Source organism: Orbicella faveolata, unplaced genomic scaffold, assembly GCF_042242905.1.
Source record: "Orbicella faveolata isolate gen_17 unplaced genomic scaffold, um_ofav_v1 contig_1, whole genome shotgun sequence".
NCBI lineage: Eukaryota > Metazoa > Cnidaria > Anthozoa > Scleractinia > Merulinidae > Orbicella > Orbicella faveolata.
Window position 1 is genome coordinate 36,980,194 of NW_028301536.1, and position 24,716 is coordinate 37,004,909.

Sequence of the window (24,716 nt, forward strand, 5' to 3'; positions counted from 1 at the left end):
ATTATTATTATTATTATTATTATTATTATTATTATTATTTTAGACGTAAACAAGCAGTGTGTTATTGCGGAGACCAATATGCCGTTTTCCAACCGAAGTTTATCTACGGCACAAAAGCAAGAACTTGAGGAAGAATTAAAAGGGTTCACAGCGAAAGTGAAAGACATGAACCTTGCCAAACAGAAGGCCATTGAACACCTTTATGACACGGCTAATTATCTCGATAAGGTGTGGCGAGATTCTAAAATAGCGTCCATCACAGGGAACAACGCTGGGATATTGGGAGGCTTGTTAACCATTGGAGGGGGCATCGCGAGAGTTTTGACAGCGGATGCTACCTCACTCTTATTGATATTCGGGATTTCGCTTGGAGCTGCTGGTACTGGAGCAAATCTTGGAACAGCGGCCGCAGAGGCTGCTATCAACTCTCCTAAGCTACAAGAAGCAGAGAAAGCTTTACAAGGTGCTGACGAATTGACGAAGACAGTTAAGGAACAAATTCATGAATGGAAAAAAATGAAAGATTTATTGCATTAATGTTTTGTTGCGCGGCTAGCTGTTCAGTTGTTTGGGCAGAGTCACATTGTTGTTCAGCTAATACAAAGTGTGCTTATAAACGAACGTATAAGCGCATATATTATTTTGAAAATTTGTGCTGAAGCTGCAATTAAGACCGCTTCGGAGGTAGCCACTAAGGCTGGTGCGGGGGCAGCAACCATAACCGATGTTGAAACTGCAGCTGGTGCGCTACTTAACAACGCGCCCAAAATTCTGGCTGGTGCCACAGAAGGAGCAACAGCTGGAGTAAAAGGAGGCGCAAGTACCATTGAAAAGGCTGGGGCAAAGATGGGTGCAAAAGCTGCTGGAGAAATGATTATTGGTGTTAGTTCTGTGTTTTTAGTGTGGGATGCTGTGGATCTGGGCTTCAACATCAGAGATTTGGTTGAAGACAAAGGATGCAAAGCAGCGCCTTATTTGAGAGAAAAGGCGAAGGAGCTCGAAGCATCACTTGCCCAAGACATCACCACCACTACAAAGAAGTAAATTATTCCTGATGAGAAGTTAAATTAGTTTGTTATTGTTGTGGACAGTGCTAAAAGAGTTATATTTTATGTAATAAACTTTTGTAGTGTTAATTCATCGCGGTCTAAATAAAACTGGCTCCCTACTAATAAATTTAAATATCTTATTTACGTGGTTTGCATGTTGTTCTAACCCCTGCCACAAGCATGATTTTGTGTTTGACATGGTGTCAAGTTTGAATACGTAAGCACAGTGAAGGGCCCAATTTTTTGCTCCCAAAAGTAAAACCATATAAAAGTTGAAAATAATATTTCATCTTGCAGAGGCCTGAAGCAGTAACAAAAATTCCGCAAGGAGGATTTCCGCCATTTTATTCTACACTTGTAGATGGAAGAAGTAGCTACAGCTGCTCCGGCTGGTAGAGAGAGGCGAGAAGAGTACTCGAATGTGCCCAGCAAGACGCATAGACTCGCCATATATGAAAATGATGAATTCATGCCGTTGTTTTGTACGGAGAGTTTTAAAAAGCCGCTCGATGGATCCCAGGTCTCACCTAAATACACAAGCCTTGAGCCAAGAACTGAGTAAAAGCAAAAATCAATAAGCTAAACAAAACATTGTCGGTTTTTGTTAAGATTCCTTTCATACTTGACATAGTTTGACTCACGATCTGTTGTATCTTATAACTAATTTCATTTGCTTTTAATACACATTTATACCATATATTTATAAATATTCATTGATTTCCGTTTTGAAGAGTGTACTTCATTCACAATGTTTTACGATCCTTTCTAATGTATTTTTCCTTTCAGTTTCAGCCCACAATTAATTTCCTTTACGTGACGTTACGCTTTAAGAGAGCGCAAAGGAGAGGTAATAAATACGACAAACGGCCCACATGGGAACAATAACAAGTCCATGTTTAATTCTACACGGCTAGCACAAAATGTCACGTGACTTAATGCATGGCGTCACACCTTTCCTTTTCTTCAGAAAGACAAACTGAGTGAACTTTTGACATACAAGTTTTCCAAGATGAACTTCAAACTTTGTAATAAGGAGTTACTGAAAACTAAATAATGGTCTGCTAACTCAGTTGAACTTGAACTTTGCCCGATAACAGTGAAACAACTTAGGTAGACGGAAATGTTTAAGTCTATATTTAACCGTAGCAAAGTCCTGTAAATACTGTGGCTAGACTTGAAGCTCGTCCGATCCTGGTCACAACTACTGGTTTAACTGGGCGTTATGGTTGCTCCTGACTTTCGGAAACTGTTGCGGGTTCTGTTTGTTCGGGCCGAACAACACAGTTGGCTTGGACTGGTTGACACCTGTTGTCTGGGTTCTTTTTGGTGCACCCTGAGAGATGATGTGGTTCAACTGAACTAGTTTCAAATGGTTCCATGGTTCGGACGTCTCTTCTGTGCAGTCTACCATCTTCTGTTCTGCAGACTTCGTAAGAACGAGCGTCAACTTGGTCTCAAAAGTACTCGTTCCTTAAATTACTCCCGCTCCCTCTATGTATCACCTCTCAGACGGCGTTTGGATTTTGCTCCCTTCGGTGATGGCATTTTCAGCCATGCCATTGCTCTAGGCATAGCTAGGTGAACTTGTGATGACTTCACTGACTCGAAGCGTGCTGCGAATTCCTTGAATTCTTGAAAATTTAATGGCATGTTGTCGCTGATTAGCTGGTTTGGGATTCATTGTTCGGACTGAAAACTGTTTACGGAGTATTTTGGCATGATCCCCTCTACGGTCTTGATTTCTATATTCTATTTACTTCAAAGTAACTTGAACAGTAGTCAACCACACAGAGGTAATCTGTACCATCAAGTGTGAAAACATCTGCGCCAATCTGTTGCCAAGGTCGATCCAGCAACCTCATGACAGATGAAAAGTTCCCTTGCTTTGATGGGTAGAATGAACAGATATCGCTCTTGGAATTGTGGTCAGTTAGGTCAGAATTCAGTCCTGGCCTATACACGGTCTCTCTTTTCCCATCGGAGACAACTTTGAATCCCTGTGTGGGTTCCATGCATTTCCCCATTTATTCTTGTGCGCAGACTCAAGGGAGTGACACCGCGCTGACCTTTGAAGATTAGATCATCTAGTCCTGATAGCTTATCTCTAACTAGAAAATACGTATGGAGACGTGAGGACTTCTCTCTTCGTGTCAGAACATCCACTGATGATGGTTTCCCTCAGTTGTCGAACAGTGTCATCTTCAACTGTTCCTGCTTGACCGATAAGAAAGGCCATGCTTAAGCACTTGATGCTTCTGCATGTCCACAACTAATTGGAAAATGGCGTAGACATGGTAGAGGTTGTCAATCTGTTTGTGGGAGACAACCACCCAGGTGTCTGTTTTTGCCTCTAAGGCAACTCAGACGAAGTAAGATTTCCACGAGCTTACTATTACTTTGACAGGTGAAACATTTGTCAGTTTCAAGATAGGAGAACATTCCAATGGGTTCTCCGAACCCAAAACCCTTTTACTTTTAAAATAGCCTACCGCCACCCCTCCCCTTGTCTCTCAAGGTTTGGTTTGCTAAGGTCATTCAGAATCAGCTTACACCCGCTTTCAGTGTTACGTGCATAGGCGACATCTTTCGACCGTTGTGCTCACATGCCATTTTTGACTTAAGCCCAGGTTACATAGCATGTTAAAAGATGGCAAGTCGAAAGATTTCGCCTATGCACGTAACACTGAAAGCGGGTGTAGTACCTCCTATCAGAGATTATAAAGCGCAAAAATTTGCGCTTGGCTTATAAAGATGTTGAAACTAAATAGAGCCAATTTTTTACAATGTTACCCTGAGAGAAACTTTTTTTTTCCTCTGCCAAGTTTTGTTTGATAGGAGGCGTTTTAGCCTGATTTTTTATGCATTGGATACATATATCACCTAGCTCGATCATTACACACCCTTTGCGTTACGCATTGAAGAATAATTTTGACCCTGTTGCTATGGTTTCCGCGTAATGCCGTACACGCAGGTGCTATTTTGTTTCCGGGAAATTAGTTTTCCGTGGAAACCAAAACCAGTACAAGAGCTCTCGTATCACCGTCGCTCTCACCGAAGCGTTCAGTATTGTGTTCTCCGTCGCTCTCACCGAGGCGTTCAGTACTATATTCGCATCATGCCTTGGTCAGCATCTCAACAAACGAGGCTTGGATACGAGAAACAGTTGCTTGAGCAGTATTTTCGCGGAAACCGTGCGACTTGGATCGATCCTACTGGTAACACCAGAGTTGAAATTAGAGTAACATGCTCCAGTAACAGAGAGTACACCTTGAGGATTTATATTCCAGTCGACTTCCCTAATGCATGCCCTCAAATGGTCGTTTGCAACCCTTCCCATTGCTTGGTGAAACGTAACGGGACCGTGATGAATTTTCCAAACGATGACGACCACACTTGGGGAAGCAAAGATGGCTGCACGCAGATTTGTCATTACAAGCCAGCAGAGTGGACAGATGACAACACGCTATACCAAGTGACCATGAAAGGTTTGATTTGGCTGGAGGCTTACGAGGCTCATCTCCGTACTGGAAATTCTCTCAGTAATTACTTACAACACTACTAGACCCAGAGGACAATCGCAACATTTAAAATTGGATGACAAAGTAGCGAAATGATCTGTGAAACTTTCACCTGGTTGGAACAGTTAGAAATTGCTTGGCATACCGTATAATATTATCATTCTGTAATATCCAGGAAAGCAGTTGTTTAGTTTTATTAGGTTATAAGCTTTGTAAAAGGCTTAGAAAAGTGCGGTTGTATTTCTGTATCACTACTGTTCTATGCACTTTCAGTCCCATGTTAATTAATAACGCCTTCCAAACTAAAATGTGGCATTCCAATTTGGAACAATTCCGAAGGGTACTGGTATTTGATGCGGAAAAAGTTTGTGTTTCCGAAAGGTTTTGGCTTATTGGAAGGAGAAAAAGAAGTGTTCAGTTGAGTCCGCCAGGGACAATACATCCAATTTCACCAAAATGTACAATTTAATGTAAAAAAGATCGTGCACCCATCGCGCTTTCCTTTTTTGAGAGATTAAGATTTTCTGATCTCCCGGCCCACAACTTATCAGAATAAAACGGTCATCTATCTATGATTCTAAAAGGATTCAGAATTTCTGATCCCCCAAGACTTTAATAGATTCAAAAAACTGATCCCCAGTCCACAACCCGTCAGAGCAAAACAGTCATCTACTTATAATTCTAAATGCATTCAGAATTTCTGATCCCCATCACTTCACGGGACAAAAACGGCTATCTGTTCATGGTTCTAAAAGTATTGCGAATTTCTGATCCCCCTCCCCCACCAAATCTGCTGACATGATAGAAAGAGCTGTCGATTTATAATTCTACAACAATTCAGAATTTCTGATCCCACATGACTTAAAGGGATTCAAAAATTCTGATCCCCCAGTGCATAACTTATCAGAACAAAACGGTCATCTACCTATAATTCTTAAAAGGATTCAGAATTTCTGATCCCCCTTATCAGGTGACAGGACAGAAATAGCCGTCTATTTATAATTCACAAGAAATTAACTAGATGTCTGATAGCTAAAAAGTAACGATTGGATAGTAACTTTAAACACATTACAGACAAAATGGATCACAGAGCAAAGGGCATCAGAAAAGTACACAAATGAAATATTCACAGATAGGTCATTATTTATAACGATTTAAAACCACGCCAAAGGATCGAGACAAAAATTGCAGTTTCATGCCGGACAGTGAAAGGTTTTATTTTCAATTCAAAAAGATATGAATTTAGGCTCTAGAATTACAAGCTGTTATTTAAAGTTCACATCAAAGATAACAAGAATTTTAATCAGGACTCAGCTGCCGTCTGGGCCACCTCCGTTTTCTGCTTTAATGTGTTCGTTTCGGATTGACGGCCGCTATTCTTGCCTTTTTTTTCCCTCTGCTCTGCAATGAAGCAATTGAAGCTAAATATTTTTATAAATAGCGATAGAATTAACATTGTTTTTCATTAATCAATTGATCGGGAGTGTATTCTTTTGTAAAGAATAAAGAGCAGTATGTAGGCAATGCGGTAGTGAAGTGTATCGAGCGTGATCTGTAGCTTCAAATCAATTCAGTGTAAACTTTAAGTTACCTCTTCAAAAAGCACACTAACAAGCTATTATGCAAGCATTTCATACATAGGAAATGTGTGTGAATAGTTTCCTCGTTACGGGTGCTAATAAAATCAGGAGAACAAACGTTTTTCTTGTGTTTCAGTGATCGCGAAATAAATATAACAACGAAATTTCTTCAGCCACAACATTGATTTCGATTCAAAGATTGAGCAGCTAACTTTAATGTTGAGCAACAATTATGATATACTTACTTTTCTGCGACTTTCCTTTCTTTCACCGAAGCAATCAAGATACTCATTTGAACTTGGACAAATCATTCCATGTTTCTTGCTGCTATTGACAATGTTGGATTCGAAATTGCGCGCAAATAACTGACTCCTTTGGAAAGGGAATCTGCTGGTCAAAAGTATTCATTTATCAGATTCACCGAAGGATTATGGGATCGGTTGGAAACAGCAAAATGGCGGGCAAAGATCGTGGTGAATGTTGTTAGGATTCGATAACAAAGCTCTCTGTTATTTTATAGCCTTGCTCTACGTTGGAAAGCAGTCACAAATTGTTTACAGATGTCCGTTGTTATTCCAGTTGAGTCAAATCCCAGTAAAGGTGGAAAAGTATGAAGTTTCGTCGGCAAAACAGTGTGGCAATCAAACTATTTGCCAGCAGCTGGCGGTTTCTCTTACACTCGTCAGGTTTACAGAAAGCTTGTGGTCCCTGCAGCTTTCCAAGGTAAACTGATTTTCTTGCATAATTTGTGAAGGTTCTTGAAATACTGGAAACGTTCTGGCCGGTTAAATTGATCGTGGAAGATTACAGAAGATGCAGATGCTTTAACACACTGTTAAGTCTTGTTGATTTCGTGAATGCAAATGTTCATTTCCTAAAGGAGTTATGAAAGCAACTGTATTCAACACAACAATATACAAACAATTTCGCGTTGGGAAAATCATTCATTGTAAAAGTACAATAAGTGCAATAAATGCGAGCTCTCTCATGTAGTTTACATATACTTCATATAGCTAGTGTATATCTTGTCTAGGATCAAGTGGGCATACATGTATTTATTATACAACAACTAAAACACAAGATATCAAAAAGCAACACCCTTCACCTTTTTGATTTTCAGGTTGATGGTGGTACTCTTGAGGTTATGTTAGATGTGCATATTACATTATCAAGACCTTTTGTTTCCCACTTATTACTTGAATTGCAAAAGACTGATGTTATTTTCATTAGGGTGGTTGAAGTTCTCTTTAATTGGGCAGTATTTCAAAGGTTTTTTTATAATTTGGCATTTCGTTATGCAAATAGAGGTTATTTAGAACAGCAGATGTAATTCACAGCTAGGTTATGGAAGATTACTTTTAACCACTTCCAGAAATTTGTACATAAAGCTTACCATAATTTGAAAAACACATGATTCATGGATAAAATTAATTGAAAAAAATACTTTCATGAAGAAATTAATGTAATTGAAATTTGAAATTCATTTCAAGAATATTTTGTGCTTTTCCGGTCACGAAATCTGTTTACATTTCATGAAAATTTACTGAAGAATGTAAACATTTACTAGACTCCAATTTAAGTAGCTGAGAAGTGTTTCAAACAAGATTTTTGAAAGATATATGTTAAATTTAAGTAAGTTTTGTGATAAATCGCAACATAATGGAAACTCATTTCCAGCCAGATTTTGTCCTCCTTTTGCATCTGGATGTGCCTAGTTTTTGGTATTAAATTTTAATGTACAACTGTAGCAGGTTTAAATAAAACTATGAGTTATTTATACATTTTCCTATGTAAATACAGAGATTTCACTTAGGTTTAGGATTTGAAGAGCAGGTATCAAAGTTCAATATAAATGAGTAATGAAGAGTTTTCAATAGTTAGCTATATTTTCACCACCTGTGTCTAAGAAAGCTTTTGGCTAGGTTAATATTAAAGTGCTACGTGTACATGAGTGATGGATAATTTTTAGATTGGCTGCTATCTTTTTACTATCTCTGGCTTTTGGGTAGGTTATCACAGTGCGATATGAGTGATGGGTAGTTTTCAGATAGGCTATCTTTGTACTAACTACAGCAGAGGTAGGTTTCAGATAGGATAGTGTTTTATTGTTCAATATAAGGACTAGTCTTCAGATAGCCTAGTTTTTGGCTTACTACAGTAGTGGTGGCTTTTGGATAGACAAGTTAGTGGATAGCTAGGCCATCTAAGTATCTGTTGAATATCTATACAGGAAGCTAGTTTTTAGCTAGTCTATCCATTTCCTAACTATCTGATGGATAGATATTAGTTAACTTTAAGCCATGCCAAAGATAGCTATCCTCTATCTACAAAACCTCTTGGATAGAAAAAAGATAGAGATTTTCATCCGTCAACCAGGAATGAGATAGTTGCAAGTAGCATGAAGTTAGTAATAAACTAGTAATAAGATATGATCGTTTTTGGGAGGGCTTCTTTAACTGAGGACAGCAAACTATTGCCAGCTAGCAGGAAACATCTCCAAGATGAGTGTGCCAAATTAAAGAAGAAAGAATAGAATTGCTTGTAGCATTAGCTACAATACTTGCATCCATATCTGTCAGGTCTTTATAAAAACAATTTTACCCACACCCTTCTCCTTTGAGCATGGTTAAACTGGTTATGTAACTGAAGTGTGAATGAACTGGTAGCCCACTCAAAAAGTTAGATTGAAGATGTAAAAACATGTTGGGCAAAGCTAAAGTCCATGGCCGCTGCTATATGACAACAGGTTTTTGGAGGATACTGTATACATGTATGTAGAGTACATCGACCCACTTAAATGTATCAACTGCAAATTTAAATGTACATGTAAATTGCAGTCCTTAATTGTCATCCCTGTAATGTACTGTAGTGTTCCTGAATGCTCTTTTTGTTTGATAACAGTGAGGTGCCTTGTTTCCATGTTAAACAGAAATTGTTAGAAATTTTTCCTTCACACAAGGTGAGCTAACTCCGACAGAGAAAGTGGAGTCTGCATTTATGCCTACAGTTGTGCAGTTTGAGTAATCTCACTTTTTTGGTCAATTCTGAACTTTCCTATCCTCTTAGGTACTGTTTGATATTGTTTTTTTAGACTTACAGCTACTGTAATTTTGAAGTGCATAGATCATTGTAATACAATGTGTGATGTTTACAGTTACTTATATTAATAGACTGCTGTGAAGAAACTTGTTCTTCATCACTCTCTCAGTATAATCTGAGTGTATGGAATCTGTTAAGAATTATGCTATATTTGTATAAAATTTCTAATTGAATATTGTTATCAAGAAAAAATATTTTGATTAGACATTGTTCAGGCAGGCAGCGAGATCTAAACCCTGTCTTCAATGTTATGATTTAATGTGGCTACATTGGATGTAACACTGGTTTTGCAGGGGATCAGAAATTCTGAATCTTCTCCTGTGTTCTTTGGGGGATCAGAAATTCTGAACCCTTTCTAGAGTTCTTTAGGGGATCAGAAATTCTGAACTCTTTCTAGTGTTCTTCGGGGGATCAGAAATTCTGAACCCTTTCTAGTGTTCTTTGGGGGATCAGAAATTCTGAACCCTTTCTAGTGTTCTTTGGGGGATCAGAAATTCTGAACCCTTTCTAGAGTTCTTTAGGGGATCAGAAATTCTGAACCCTTTCTAGAGTTCTTTAGGGGATCAGAAATTCTGAACCCTTTCTAGTGTTCTTTGGGGGATCAGAAATTCTGAACCCTTTCTAGTGTTCTTTGGGGGATCAGAAATTCTGAACCCTTTTTAGTGTTCTTCGGGGGATCAGAAATTCTGAACCTTTTCTAATGTTCTTTGGGAGATCAGAAATTCTGAACCCTTTCTAGTGTTCTTTGGGGGATTTGAAATTTTGAATCCTCTCTTGTGTTGTTTGGGGATCAGAAATTTTGAATCGTTTTCTATGGAGGTACCTCTCGAGACAAGAAATTCAAAAAAATCATTTGGTGTCTTATGCGTGACTTAAACATTCATTTCAATTCAAATAAAGAATAGGAAATTGCTTGGAAGAATTTTTTAATTCCTTGCAAACAGGGAAACTTTTCCTCTGAGTTTTAACACCAGTTTAAGATTCTTAGTATATTGCAAAAATCGTCTTTGGAATTAAATGGCAATCATAGACTTCCGTCTAAGCTCCACGTTTCACTTTAGGCCAATTTTGCACTCATTTCCAACGGAACTTCCAAGCCTGCAACGTAAAAATAACTTTTCTCCGAGACAGGTTTCTATTTTACACCGAAAAAGTAGCCATTTTTGAAGTGGTTCTTAGTATTTACTCTGAATTTTATCAAATTGGAACACCACATTTTAGTTTGGAAGGCGTTTAATATGGTACAAAGAATTGAAAGTTCCTGCTTTTCTTGGAAACACCATCTGAGACCCAGTTGATATATCGCATCAAAGTAAACACGAAATAGAGTAAATTTCTTTTATCCCTTTGAAACGTTTACTGAGACTATGTACGATGAATAAAATCCATTAACTGTCTCAAAAAGGCTCGGATTTGCAGAGAAATGGCGAAAAAAAAGGGTGGTATTTTAGACGAAGTAATATTACAATGGCATGCACGGGAGTGGAGTTGGGGCCGGGGACGCTTTAGTGATCAAATTTAAAATGACTACCGATGGTAAAACGTTAGACATTATTACGGCCAACTCTAGCCCTCGTGTGACGGGAAAGCCCTAACCAAGTATTTTACTTCCCTACAAGACGAAATAGATAGTATCAGAATTGATACATAGCCCACCCACCCCCTCCCCTCTCCCCAACCGGGAAAGTTTCGTCCAAATGAAAGACCTAAATTCTGCGAATTCAGAAAATAAAAATAAATGTCTGGATCAAACTCGAATATCGTATTGTTGTTTGCGTATCGATAGGTTTTTTACATCCTTCCTAGGTTTTATATCTTTATACAAGAACAACAGTCTGATAAGCAGACTGGGAAACTTCGAGCACGTGTGCTAAATTTTTGTAAATATTAGTCCGAACAGATTGAGAAAAATCAAAAGAATAGGCCACTTTCGATATATTAAAATTCAGCTAGATAATGAGGTTTAGAGGACACAAACAAAATATATGAATAAACATGTCGTTAAATTTCCTTTGTTTTTGTCCCCTAGGCCTTACTGCCAAGCTGAATTTTAATATATCGAAAACAGTATATTGTCACATTTTTTTAGTGTAAATTTCCCAGAAAGATCGCGGCTTCGTTAAGATCAACTTGCGTATGCATCGTTGTCTAAGAAATGCGATGTTCATAAAAAGTGCTTTAGAAAATAGCAGAAGTCAATTTTTCTGTGACAAATAAAATTCATCATTAATATCAGAAAACTGTCACGCCGTAGTCAAAAGCGGAAAGCATTAAGCAATCCATGATTGCATGCGAAGGCATTGGTGTTTCAAGATTTCAATTCATCGCTTTGTATCGGTAGACCAGTATACGTACCTGGAGGAAAGGCCATGTTTGACTGTTGGTGAAAGCATTTCTCGCCCGGATAATTTTATTTTTCAGCTTTTTCTCAATGAAAGTGTTGTGAGTGGAATAACACACCAGCCGCAGTATAGTATACCCTGAATTTCAGTCGTGAGTCATCGCCTCAGTATTTCGTCAATGATTATTTTATCCTGCATCAAAACGCAGAAAGATGAATATTTTAATGTTACATATAAGATTTTTCTTCGGTTCTTCTATGAATGCCGTCGCTCGGGGCAAAAGTTTCTTTCTATAATATAACTAGAGTATCAGGAAGAAAACTTGATTTGACCTGAAAAAAATTCAATTTCTGTTACACAGTTGACCTCCTATTTCACAGGTTAATCTGTTTCACGCAAACTGTTGACCGTAACTATATGTATCCAAGTCTCTTTTAATCCCGATCTTCAAAATAATTAAGCTAACAGCAGAGGAGAGGTCTTTTTACGATGAGGTAATGCAGACGACACATGGTTTCCGAGAATAAGCTTTCGGGGAAGTCCCTAAATTTGCCCTGACATGTGCCGAATATGTGCTGTCACTGTGCTGTGTCTCTGCATAAATAAGTAGGGGTTTCCCAGTCTGAATTCCAAGAATCTACACTTTCTTAAGACACACTTTTCTATTTCTGTCGTGTGTATCGACAGGATCTGACTTAGGTCACGTGCTTTCCGAGAATGAAAGGCCTAAATTTTGCCTTGACGAGAGCTGAATATTTTAAGTGCTAACCAATGACATGTTTCCGCATAACAATTAGGGGGTTCCCCCTTCTGAATTCCGAGAATCGACATTTCAAGGAAACGCTTAGGTTGCATTTCTGTCCTGTGTATCGACAGGATTGAGCTTCAATTTGTGAGTCTTCTCTATATACAGAATAATAAGGCAACCAAAAGTACATTGAATCAAAATCTTTATAAAACGAAATTCGATTATGAAGTGTAGTAAAGCAATCTCCAAGGAGAAACTACGGATCATTGCAGGAGCAGTCGTGTTGGTAATAACTGTTTTGGCTGTGTCTCTTGTCGTCATATTTGAGATTCGTAAATCTCCTGATGAGGAAGGTAGATACATATATGCAGCAGTGGTAAACATATAACTTAGTAAATACTTAACATTAGACCTCTTGTGTTCGACCAGCATGATCAGTACTGCTCTAAAATTATGAGACAAGCTTACAGACAGTGAGTCAAGAAAAATAAAATGCTTCGCTCAGCATCTTCTGCGGTCACTTATGCGCGGCAGCTTATAGTCATTTTAATCCTGTTTGTGTTTGTAAAACTATCAAATTTGTTCATTTTGATCATTATTTGTTTCACCGTGCGCCGCCGACCGACCGGAGTAGCTCGAAACCTTCGGACATCGAGAAAGTTGCCTGCTTCTTGGATGTAGCATCCGTGCAATCCTGGAATCTGGCAGGGCACAGAAGATGCAACGCCGAGCTGTATATAAAAAGCTTCTTTTTTATCCAGCCACTGCATGAATTAACAGAGCATTAGAATAAGTTTCGGGGGTACTAAAGTGTCAGTGAAGGCAGTTTCTTGAAACCTTAAATTTGTTTATCTTTGATATTAATATTTCATCTTCCAAAACAGATGAAAAGGACAAAAGAATTTTGGGCACACTGACTTTTTACTGTACGCAGAAGCCCCTTTGTCATGCCAACGCTATCTGTACAGCTGACCTAAGAGATGAGAAACGTCACATTTGTGTTTGTAACAATGGCTTTATAGGCAATGGCTCTGTTTGCCGAGGTATGAGAGTGTTTTAGACCCATTATGTAGTTTATTAATAGGCCTCTTATCTATTCAGTTCGACTGTGTTACTCTAACGCAAGGCCAGGCTTTGAAATTTGTTTTATATGACAAAGTTGAAAAAAATCGATTCAGGCAAGATAACGATGATCACATCACAAATTGCTTAAAGATTCCTTGCTAGCAGTTATCAGGCCAGCCTGTAATTGATCACATTCAGAAGAGTTAGACAAGTAATCTCACTCGTGCTATTTTTAGACATCACGTTACTTGGATTGTTGTTGTGGGAAAAATCAGTGTCATATGATTGGCTATTTCTAAACTCTTCTGGGATTGCAGAAGTCAAAAGTGATCTTACCTCTAATGGGAAGAAGATCTATATAGGAGATTCTTCCTTGCCCTTCATCTTTTCTTTCTTTTTATTTCTTATACACAAAACAACACTTACAAGTACAACATTCGCTATATACTAGTTGTGTGCATACATTATTTGCAATAATTTTTTTTTTCCATTATCCTCGCTTGTCACATTACATTAGCAAACCAAAATGATACGTAAGTGAAGTTTTGTCTAACCATGGCTATTATGTATGTCATCACTTTCTACAGACATTAATGAGTGCTTATCCCAAGACCTTCATTCGTGCCCTTCTACTGCCAAATGTGAGAACACCATTGGTTCCTACCAGTGCAGTTGTCTCCCAGGATTCCATGGGGATGGCAAGTCTTGTCAGGATATTGATGAGTGCAAGGCTAATATGCATAATTGCAGTGTTCGTGCACTTTGCAACAACACTATTGGCTCTTATGCCTGCAAATGTCTTCCTGGCTTTAAAGGAAATGGATGGTCTTGTCAGGATATTGACGAGTGCAAAACTAATATGCATAATTGCAGTGTTCATGCACTCTGCAACAACACTATTGGCTCTTATACCTGTAAATGTCTACCTGGCTTTAAAGGAAATGGATGGTCTTGTCAGGATATTGACGAGTGCAAGGCTAATATGCACAACTGCAGTGTTCATGCACTCTGCAATAATTCTATTGGCTCTTATACTTGTAGTTGTCTTCCTGGCTTCAAAGGAAATGGCTGGTCTTGCCACGACATTAATGAATGCGAGGATGGGACTCACAAGTGCCACAGACACGCCGCATGTACAAACACCCGAGGCTCTCATGAATGCAGCTGCATTTCTGGGTTTCGTGGAGATGGTCAAGTTTGTCGAGATGTCGACGAATGTCTGGATGGATCACATGACTGCAGTTTGCATGCGACTTGTATGAACACTGTGGGTTCTTATTCATGTTCATGCAAAGACGGTTTCTATGGTAATGGACGTCTATGCACTGACGTTGATGAGTGCAGCGATAGAATTCATCTTTGCGACGCTCATGCCAGCTGTGTTAACGAGCCTGGTTCTTACAGCTGCTTTTGCAGAAAAGGATACACTGGAAATGGACGACATTGTATAGGTAAGTACAGGATCGGCAATTGAAGCTTCATTGACTTCTTGATCACAGTTTTCCTCTTGCGTGATTCATGCCAAACAAATATGTCCCCTGCGTGTAGCGCCTGGGCCAAGGCTCTAATACCTGCAGCTGTGATTCAAGTTTTCAAGGTGATGGGATGTCAAGTAGTGATTTAGTGTGTCCACGACTGTCATCGGCAAGCGGTGTGCTATACTTGGAGATCATATCACTGTTCTTGTTTGAAACGATGAGACGGAAATGGCACAATTTACATTGCCTGATATCTAAATTATGATAATGCGTACAAATGGCCCAAGTTCCACAACACAAATAGCAAATAATGACTAACCAGGTTTGAAGAATAGAACATTGTAGTTTGTTTTTCTCAAGGTTTCTCATAATAATTATCTGGGTTTTTTTTCTTTTGCAGCTTCCTCTGCCAGAAACAACCGAGTGCCTCAAGTTTTTCTTCTTATTATTATCGCTTTTATGTTAGGTATCTGTATGTAAAAACTTCGATAGACTATAGATGTCCCATACATTATTATGTAAACTGGAGCTGTCATGGATTCACCCAGCAATGACGACCACACTTGGCAAAGCAAAGATGGCTACTCGCAAATTTGCCATTACAAGCCAGCAGAGTGACCCATCACTTTATACCAAGTGGCCAAGTGGCCAAGTGGCCATTTGATTTGGCTTTTGTGGAACATCTCCGCACTGGAAATTTCCCCAGTAATTACCTGCGACCCCGGAAACAATTTTAATAAGTAATATGGAGTAGTCATGCTAGCGAAAAGATATTGTAGGTTTATCCGTGTGATGAATCGAGTGAGATACTTATGCTTTTCTCAGACACACCATCCGAAAGGAACCCAACCGATAGATTTTTGAAGGGAACTATTGTCAACTATAGCTACCAGAATTCGAACGCTGGTTTTGTAAAGAACTGTGCAAATTTGATTGGTTTTTCTTCATCAATGTCTTACTACAACTTTTTGCGATAAATAAAATTCATTGATTTCAGAATGCTGTCTCGTGATGTCAAAGCGTAAAGTGCAAAGCAATCATGATTATTGCCTAGATGGGATAGTGGTTAACAGTTCGTAACCTTTCGTCGACTGCTGACACTATCGGATAGTATTGTGACGCCGAGTATTGAACTTTCCCGGATGAAAGGCCATGTTTGACTGCAGGCAGAATCCCTCATTGCCTGAATGATTTCATTTTTCATTTTTCTCAATAAAAATACTCTAAGTGGATGTATGGGGTAGGGCGGATTGGGTTGCTAGTCACCCCCTTTCGGAGAAGCAGAAAATTTAAAAAAAAATAAAAAAAATGACTGTGAATGCTATGGCAGAAATAAAGGCAAACACTCTGGGCGGGAAACTCATTATAATTACGAGTGATTTTTTTTCTAGCTAAAATAGTGATAAAAGTACGTTATTCTCGACTACCAGTTGCACAATTGAGTAAGAGTAAAGATAGCCCGCATGTATGCCCCATTGATTCCGCAGCCCCAGGATCCTCGTCTGGTTGACTATAACATCCAGTTGCAGTGTAGCCTGAGTTCCAGTCGTGAGTCATCGCCTCAGCAACTCCTTAAGGCTAGCCACAATAATCTAGCCCTGTATAATTTTTCCGCTGCGTCGAAACTCATTTCATATCAGCTCATATCATATCATGAACAATTTACTGTTTATTCAGGTTCAAAACAACCTGAAAGGAGGAAGTCTGGAGCATAACCTGTTCATCAATGGTTGGCAATTCCTTTGAAAGGATTAAGATTAGCCTGACTAACCTCGTTTCTGAATTTTTATTCAAAAGAAATTGTAGTCTCAAACGAGCTCTGTTGGTGAGTTGGTGAGGCTAATTTAAATTCATACAAACGAGTTTAAAATTGGCAGCCATTTAATGTTATTTAATAATACTACATTTTTGCTTTATGTAAGCTGTTGCTCTGGGCAAAAGTTCCGCTTTATAATCTAATTAGAGTATCAGAGAGAAAAGAACAAAATTTACACAATTACACAGTTTAGCTCATATTTTACGCGTAAATCTGTCTCACGTAGACTGTGGTCCCTAACTATAATTAAACCTCAATTTATAGATATTGCAAGTCTGTCTCTTAATGCAGCTTTAACTATCCCGATCTTACAAAACATTTGATTTCTTCATTTACTAAATCCACATGGATAGAAGGGTCTTTTCCCTGGCTAGTCAAATACAGTAAACAACACACTTCACAATAACGATGACGTAATGCGGAGGTCACATGATTTCCGAGAAAAAGCTTGCCCTGACAGGAGCCGAATATGTGTAGTGGCAGCCAATAAGGTGTCTCTGCATAATATAATTAGGGGTTTCCCGTTCAAACATTTCTAAGAAACGCTTACATTGCATTTCTGTCGTTATATGTCGCCAGGATTGAACTTCATGTGTTTTATTCTTCCTTTCATGAGGTATATGCCTAAGCAACGAAAAGGACAATGTCACAGTCCAAAACGAAATTCGATATAGCAAAGTTCAAAGAAACAGTCAGGCTCATGTGCAGGAAAGTCACCTCCAAAAAAATACCGGTGGTAGTACTTTCCTTGTTTCTAGCTGGTTGTTTAATAGTGTCTCTTGTCCTCACAGTCGGCAATAAATCTTCTGACAAGAAAGGTAAGCAGCCACTTAACATTAGCTTGTGTGTGAGCTACAAGATCAGTACTGTTATCATATTGATATATAAGCTTATATACGAACGGAAAGTCGAGAAAAATAAAATGCTTCGCTCAGCATCTTGCGCAGACATTAATGCGCAACCAGTTTAATCTACTTTATATTAAAGATACCTGCTTGTGTGCGTAAAACCAGTGCATTTTTTGATGGTGGTATTTTATTTGCGTCACTGCGTGCCGTCCGCAGAAGCGACTAAAGCAAATAAAAGTTAGGTACTTGTTTTAAAAATTGTTTCTTGGTTGTAGCGTCCGTAAAATCTTGCAATCTGGTACGTGCGATCACTACTTGTGATGATACCGCCACAAAAAATGCGACGCCTAGTAACTTTCCTGTGATTGATTTGTTGTTGGCTCTCCATAAAAGCTTTCCTCATCGGACCACTACATTAATTAATAGAAAAGTAAAATATAGCCAAGTAATAAAAGTTTCGCGTATAGTACCAGTCTCGGGCGGCTTCTTGAAACCTTTAATTTGATCGCCTTTGATGCTATTACAGATGAAAAGGACAAGAGAAGTTTGGCTGCATCTTTTGACTGTAGACAGAAGCCACTTTGTGATGTCAACGCTGCCTGCAAAGCTGACCAAAGAGATGAGGAACGTTACATTTGTGTTTGTAACAATGGCTTTGAAGGAAATGGTTCTATTTGCCGAGGTATGAGAGCATTTGAAACCCATTGTAGCTTACAACTTACGCGTCTGTTTAGTTTCTGTAGTAATTATTATTTTCACCCGTCCCCTGTTCAGTTCGGCCAAATGACCATGTTACAAACTGGACAGCTGTTTAATGATTCCTTACTAAGCAGAATTTATCAGGCCAGCCTGTAATTTATGTCATTGAAGAGAAGGGTAATAGTGTTAATCTCCCAGGAAGGCCTTATTCCGACAAGGTAATCCCTCTCAAGTTAAGTTTAGTTTCTCTAGTTGTTCCCATGAAGAAAATCAGTGTCACGTGATTGGCTATTTCTAGACCCTTCCTGTATTTCTGAAGCCCTGAGTAATCTAGAAATAACTTATGAGAGAGATTATTTTGAGAAGAAGGCCTACATAGGAGATAACCTCTCTTATTCTTCATCCTCTCTTTTCTATTATACTTAATATATAAAACAACACTAACATGTACAAGTACAACATTCTCCTTACACTAGTTGTATCCACAAATTATGTTCCTTCACTTTTCCTTCGTCGTTTCTTATTACATTACATTAACGATCCAAAATAATGGCTGATTGATGTTTTTATCTAACCATGGCTATCATATTTTTTCAGATATTAATGAGTGCTTATCCCAAGAACTTCATTCTTGCCCTTCTAACGCCGAATGTGAAAACACCATTGGTTCCTACCAGTGCATTTGTCTCCCGGGATACAATGGTGATGGACGAGTGTGCACAGACGTTGATGAATGTAGCCTCGGTGTCCAAAATTGCAGTGTCCAAGCACATTGCAACAATACCATTGGTTCTTATCACTGTAGTTGTGTGGATGGATTCCAAGGAAATGGCAAGTCATGTGAAGATGTCAATGAATGCAAACTGACCAATATGCACAGTTGCAGTGTCTATGCACTCTGCAGTAACACGTTTGGTTCTTATGATTGTGCTTGTCTTAAAGGGTTCCATGGAGATGGCATTTTATGTCATGATAATGATGAGTGCAATAGCAATATGCACAATTGCAGTGTCTATGCACACTGCAATAACACTATTGGTTCTTATAATTGTACATGTCTTGTTGGATTCCATGGAGATGGCATGTCTTGTCAGGATGTCGATGAGTGCAAACGCAATATGCACAATTGCAGTACTTATGCAGTTTGCCATAACACCATTGGCTCTTATGATTGTACTTGTTTTCAAGGATTCCATGGAGATGGCATGTCATGCCAGGATGTTGATGAGTGCAAAGACAATGTGCACAATTGCAGTATTTATGCACGCTGCAATAACACTATTGGCTCCTATCATTGTACCTGTCTTGAAGGATTTCATGGAGATGGCATCTCATGTCAAGATGTTGATGAATGCAAAGACAATGTGCACAATTGCAGTGTTTATGCACACTGCAATAACACTATTGGCTCTTATGACTGCACTTGTCTTGAAGGATTCCAGGGAGATGGAAAGTCATGTCAAGATATTGAAGAGTGCAAAGACAATATACACAATTGCAGTGTTCATGCACTCTGCAATAACACTATTGGCTCCTATCATTGTACCTGTCTTGAAGGATTCCATGGAGATGGCATGTTATGTCAGGATGTCGATGAATGCAAAGACAATGTGCACAATTGCAGTGTTTATGCACACTGCAATAACACTATTGGCTCTTATGACTGCACTTGTCTTGAAGGATTCCAGGGAGATGGAAAGTCATGTCAAGATATTGAAGAGTGCAAAGACAATATACACAATTGCAGTGTTCATGCACTCTGCAATAACACTATTGGCTCCTATCATTGTACCTGTCTTGAAGGATTCCATGGAGATGGCATGTCATGTCAAGATGTTGATGAGTGCAACGGCAATGGGCACAATTGCAGTATTTATGCACACTGCAATAACACTATTGGCTCCTATGATTGTACTTGCGTTGACGGATTCCAGGGAGATGGCATATCTTGTCAGGATATTGATGAGTGCAATGGCAATATGGACAGTTGCAGTGTTCATGCACACTGCAATAACATTATTGGCTCTTATTATTGTACTTGTCTACCAGGTTTTAAAGGAAATGGCTGGTCTTGCCATGACATCGATGAATGCAAGGATGGAACTCACAAGTGCCACACACACGCGGCATGTACAAACACCGGAGGCTCTCATGAATGCAGCTGCATTTCTGGGTTTCGTGGAGATGGTCAAGTTTGTCGAGATGTTGACGAATGTCAAGATGGATCACATGACTGCAGTTTGCATGCGACTTGTATGAACACTGCGGGTTCCTATTCATGTTCATGCAAAGACGGTTTCTATGGTAATGGACGTCTATGCACTGACGTTGATGAGTGCAGCGAAGGAATTCATCTCTGCGACGTTCATGCCAGCTGTGTTAACAAGCCTGGTTCTTACAGCTGCTCCTGCAGAATAGGCTACACCGGAAATGGACGATATTGTTACGGTAAGTATTGGATCAACAATTTAAGTTCCATTGCATTCCTGTTCACAGTTTTCCTCTTGCGTGATTTATGCCAAACAAATATGTAAAAGGTATGAAGTACCAAAAGTGTGAAAGGTATGAATGGCAGGGTTTTCAGGTAATCACTGATATTTTGAAAAGAAAAGGGTTAATTTTACTAATTATAAAGACAAGTTTATAAAATCAAATTGTTTTTGAAAGCCTTTTATTCTATTTGTGCATGTATTGTAGATTAGTTATGTAGATATTAACTCATAAGGTTTTAATTTTGTTTTATATACGTTTCGAACTTAAATTTAATTCAGTTATTTATAACTCAAAACGTCATTTCGAGACTAGAGATTGAACAGAAAATAAATTAGGACTTCGATGAAGATAGTACTAAAGTAACAAGCGTACTAACGACGATCTAACTTACTTTTGTTTAGATATTAATGAATGCAGAGATGGAACAGATGAATGCAGCTGGAACGCTCGTTGCAGTAACACAGAGGGCTCTTACACATGTGGCTGTGATTCAGGCTTCCATGGTGATGGGATGTCATGTGGTGATTTAGATGAGTGCGCACAGGGTGTGCACGAGTGTCATCCCAAAGCTATGTGCAGTAACACTTGGGGATCATATCAGTGTTCCTGTTTAAAAGGATATCACGGAAATGGCAAACAGTGTAAAGGTAAGCAAGTCATTCAGGTTCATTTACGTCAACAGTATCAGTACCACAACAGAAAAAGGTAACAACATCAGTTTGCTCCGTTCCTTCAATGAGCAATTAACTGTATTTACACAGAAGTAAAAGGGTAAAGAGGAGGAAAGGTCTAAATTCACGTGAATCCCAACCCTGCATTAAGCAAAGCATTTTGCATATTTTCAGTGTTGATTCCCCGACAATGAAATTCTCTCTTAGCAATTGAATTGGTTGCAATGTTATAATATTTTATCTTTTATGTTCAGTTTTTGTTCATATCGAGGAGTTAGGGTCAGTTAGAATACTGTTCTTGGTTTCTATAGTCACATATCAACCCTCTGCTTGTTATAGCATTTCAGTCATTAACGATATGCGACAAGATGCATGGCAATGTTATTGTACAGGTAACAAACCAGGTTTGGCAGGTTTCGGAGAATACAAGAATGTAGTTTGTTTTTCGCAAGTTTTCTCATGTTATCTTTATCTTTTGCAGCTTCCTCTGCCACAAATCGACAAGTGCCTCTCAACATAGTTTTTCTTTTTATTGTGAGTATTGCTCTTAGTCTATTGCTCTGTATGTAAGAACTTCAAGGAGACTATAGATGTTACATAAAGTACTCTTTAAGGGTTCCAATAATTCATTCTAAAGATTGAAAGTAACATTTTAATTTACATTCCGACCGAAGTTGCTCACAGAACCAGACTTTTCTCGTTTTCTACATCTCTACTTTAGTTGTAAAAGAAACTGAAAACAAAAAAAACTTAGGTTATTAAAAGCAATGAATGCTGACCTCGATGTCAGTGTTACCATTTTATTTTAGTTTGAGGCATTTGTCTTAAGACAAACTACCACTATAATAGTGAAATATGACTATCAAACACTGTTAAAGAAAGTTAAATGCTGTCAGCCTGACACTTTTCGATGGAGATTAGTTTACAGCCATTTTTTTTCTGTAGAAGTCAACGTTTTTAATAAGTTGCTATTTTCAAAAGAATAACTGCATCTTATACAGGCCTATGTGAACATGAAGCAAAGACTACATTTCGTAATTAATGGAATGTTTATGCCTTTAATTTCAACTGGTATCTATTGACTATCGGAGTTTTTACTTGTATATATTTATTACCAAATAACTAGTGTTTTTCTTCCTACCTCTTTTCTTGTTTTGTTCTTTTCTCGTTTTAGAGCTGTATAGCCAATAATCAGTAATTTTAAACTGTTATCCAACACGTTCCTCAGTATCTTTTGCCAGTTCCCGTTTTTTTAGTGACGTTTCTGAATATTTGTTTGAAAAAGGTAATAAAATTGTCCTTGTTGTTGTTGCTGTTGTGTTTGTTTTTGTTGTTGTTAAGATTCGCCAGTAGAAAAGTGCAAAGACTTCGTAAATTATAAAACACAATAATATAAGAAGTAGGTTTACGAGTTTGGTAGAAAGAGAAAAGCTGCAGTGCGACGTGTTAGAAAATGTTGCTCGTTCCTTTGCTCGAAGCAAGAAAATCTTTTCAGTTCCGAAACTAAAGAACGAGAGTGGATTTCGCAAACACTCCTACTGGTACTCGTGTACAGATTTTCATCCAGGCTTCCCAGACCTCCTCCGCTAAGTTATAGCTGGTTTTCACATGACGTCACTAAAATTCAAACTACAAAACTATTGATCTTCCTGAGATTTTACTTTAATGATGTATAAGAGCAACTGAAAACTAAAATTCATACACATTTTCGCTCCGAATGGGTTATTAGTTTTGTGATACACTACGCTTGAATTTCTAAGCTTTTGCGTGACGGGGCATTCACATGACGGTCTAGAGAGCTGTTATGATGGTCAAAAAAGTGACTTATTTTGGGAATTTGGCTATCTGAACATTTCATGTCTTAGAAAAAGTATTATTTTAATGTTTTAGAGTTCCTGGAGGGATAAATTCACGCTTTTGTAGCAAAGCTCAGTGACAGATGTTTCTGCTGGTTTCCGGCCGCCATGTTGGTGCCCATACGGATGGGCACCGGCATGGCGTCTCCATACAAAATCTCTATAAATTTGGGTAAGAAAGTTTTTCTCATATCTCGCATAAGAAAAATTGCTGTGACCAGAATCTTGGCGAGAGTCTTTGCATATTTACTTTCTTTCATTTACTAGATTCTGGACTGTACCAATCGAACGGTTTTGATTTTTATTTTGATCTATTTTGAATGGCGTGACACTGAAAACCAGCAATAGGGGTTCTTGTGTTAGCTGTACTTCTATCGAGTTATGGATACACTTGGCAGTTAGCAGAACAGTGGAGAAGCTTGAGAGTCAAGGCCCTAATTCGCGCTCTTCAAACTCCTGCATACATAGACAGTCGCCGGCGAAGCGTGAATCAGTTGTTAATTCCAAGGTAAGGATGAAGATACGCTAAGCACAGAACCTCACCACTGTTCCCAAGACGCCGCATGCTTTTCGACCATCCCACCAAGAGGTGACAAGCCTTGCCTTTTGTTTGGCAAGGCTCATATCATATCAAGTTGCTGCTCTCAGGCCTTCTGTATTAAAGTACTCAGCAACTGGCGTGTTATTCCCCATTTGAATGGCTCGTAGGTCGTAGGTCGTAGTTGACTTAATGGTCGTAGTATCGTTACCAATTAGTTATCTTCTGTTGATCTCGTCTACAATTAGGATTGGTAAAAACTGCCACTCGGGTTTCTTACACATTGTGCTGATCGTAATGGAGGCATATAAGGCCCTGTTCACATGGAAGTGGGGGACTTCGGGCAGGTGAGATCCCCCGCCTTGGTGGGGTAACCAATCTATCCATACAATCTCTCTTTTTTTTCTTGATCGCGTTCACATATAAGTGGGGTACCCCACCAAGGCGGGTTACCCGGTCAGGCGGTCCGGGTAACCCGCTTCGGTTGGGTGAGTTTTCTCCATGTGAAAGCTGCGGAGTGGGGTACCCTGCCTAACCGGGGTAATTAAATTACTGCGTCGAAGCCCGCCAAAACACACGGCAGAACAACATGGCTGCCAACCGCTACCAGCGCGGCGAGTTATTTGGACGATTTCACCGCCGAAACACTGATGGAATTGACAGTGCTGGCGATAATTTGAGCGTGAAATCGGATAGTCAGGCTAATCAGCGGAATCAAACTGAAGTTTTGCCTGCAACAACGACATTGAAGCGAAAAGGAGCTTTATCGGAACAAACGAACGTTCCTCAGAACAAATCTGCGAAGAGGGCACACCGAAAACTGCCGAAAGTCAGGGCAGGAACTCCCGAACGTGTTCAACTATTACTGAAATATCTTAAAGAATACATTACATACATATATACGACCGTTACATAC

General features: G+C 38.9%; 2 protein-coding genes, 1 long non-coding RNA gene and 2 pseudogenes across 4 annotated transcripts; 4 read left to right on the top strand and 1 right to left on the bottom strand.

Annotated features, from left to right (window-relative positions):
- Positions 1 to 3,403, top strand: part of LOC149118950 (uncharacterized) — a 102,209-nt pseudogene extending 98,806 nt beyond the window's left edge.
- LOC149118956 (uncharacterized) lies at positions 79 to 1,189 on the top strand (annotated as a pseudogene).
- Positions 3,404 to 4,066: 663 nt separating the features above from the next.
- LOC110045025 (uncharacterized) lies at positions 4,067 to 5,606 on the top strand. Its single transcript, XM_020750615.2, has one exon. It carries the CDS (start codon positions 4,165 to 4,167, stop codon positions 4,609 to 4,611), a length of 447 nt encoding a protein of 148 aa, XP_020606274.2. The 5' UTR covers positions 4,067 to 4,164; the 3' UTR covers positions 4,612 to 5,606.
- A 146-nt stretch (positions 5,607 to 5,752) lies between these two features.
- On the bottom strand, positions 5,753 to 6,581 carry LOC149118957 (uncharacterized). Its single transcript, XR_016202407.1, has 2 exons — positions 6,393 to 6,581; positions 5,753 to 5,968 (listed from the first exon to the last, which is right to left on the bottom strand). It is a non-coding gene; the product is annotated as an uncharacterized LOC149118957 (long non-coding RNA).
- A 5,365-nt stretch (positions 6,582 to 11,946) lies between these two features.
- On the top strand, positions 11,947 to 22,717 carry LOC110045000 (uncharacterized). Of its 2 annotated transcripts, XM_089274799.1 has the most exons (6): positions 11,947 to 12,689; positions 13,221 to 13,379; positions 13,989 to 14,688; positions 18,925 to 20,690; positions 21,137 to 21,382; positions 21,888 to 22,717. In XM_089274799.1, exons 1-6 carry the CDS (start codon positions 12,560 to 12,562, stop codon positions 21,974 to 21,976), a joined length of 3,090 nt encoding a protein of 1,029 aa, XP_089130925.1. In that variant the 5' UTR covers positions 11,947 to 12,559; the 3' UTR covers positions 21,977 to 22,717. The 2 variants fall into 2 exon arrangements, with proteins under 2 accessions (XP_089130925.1, XP_089130916.1); XM_089274790.1 differs by lacking the exons at positions 11,947 to 12,689; positions 13,221 to 13,379; positions 13,989 to 14,688 and adding exons at positions 17,174 to 17,513; positions 18,070 to 18,225 and having other exon boundaries at positions 18,840 to 20,690.
- Positions 22,718 to 24,716: the final 1,999 nt, after the last annotated feature.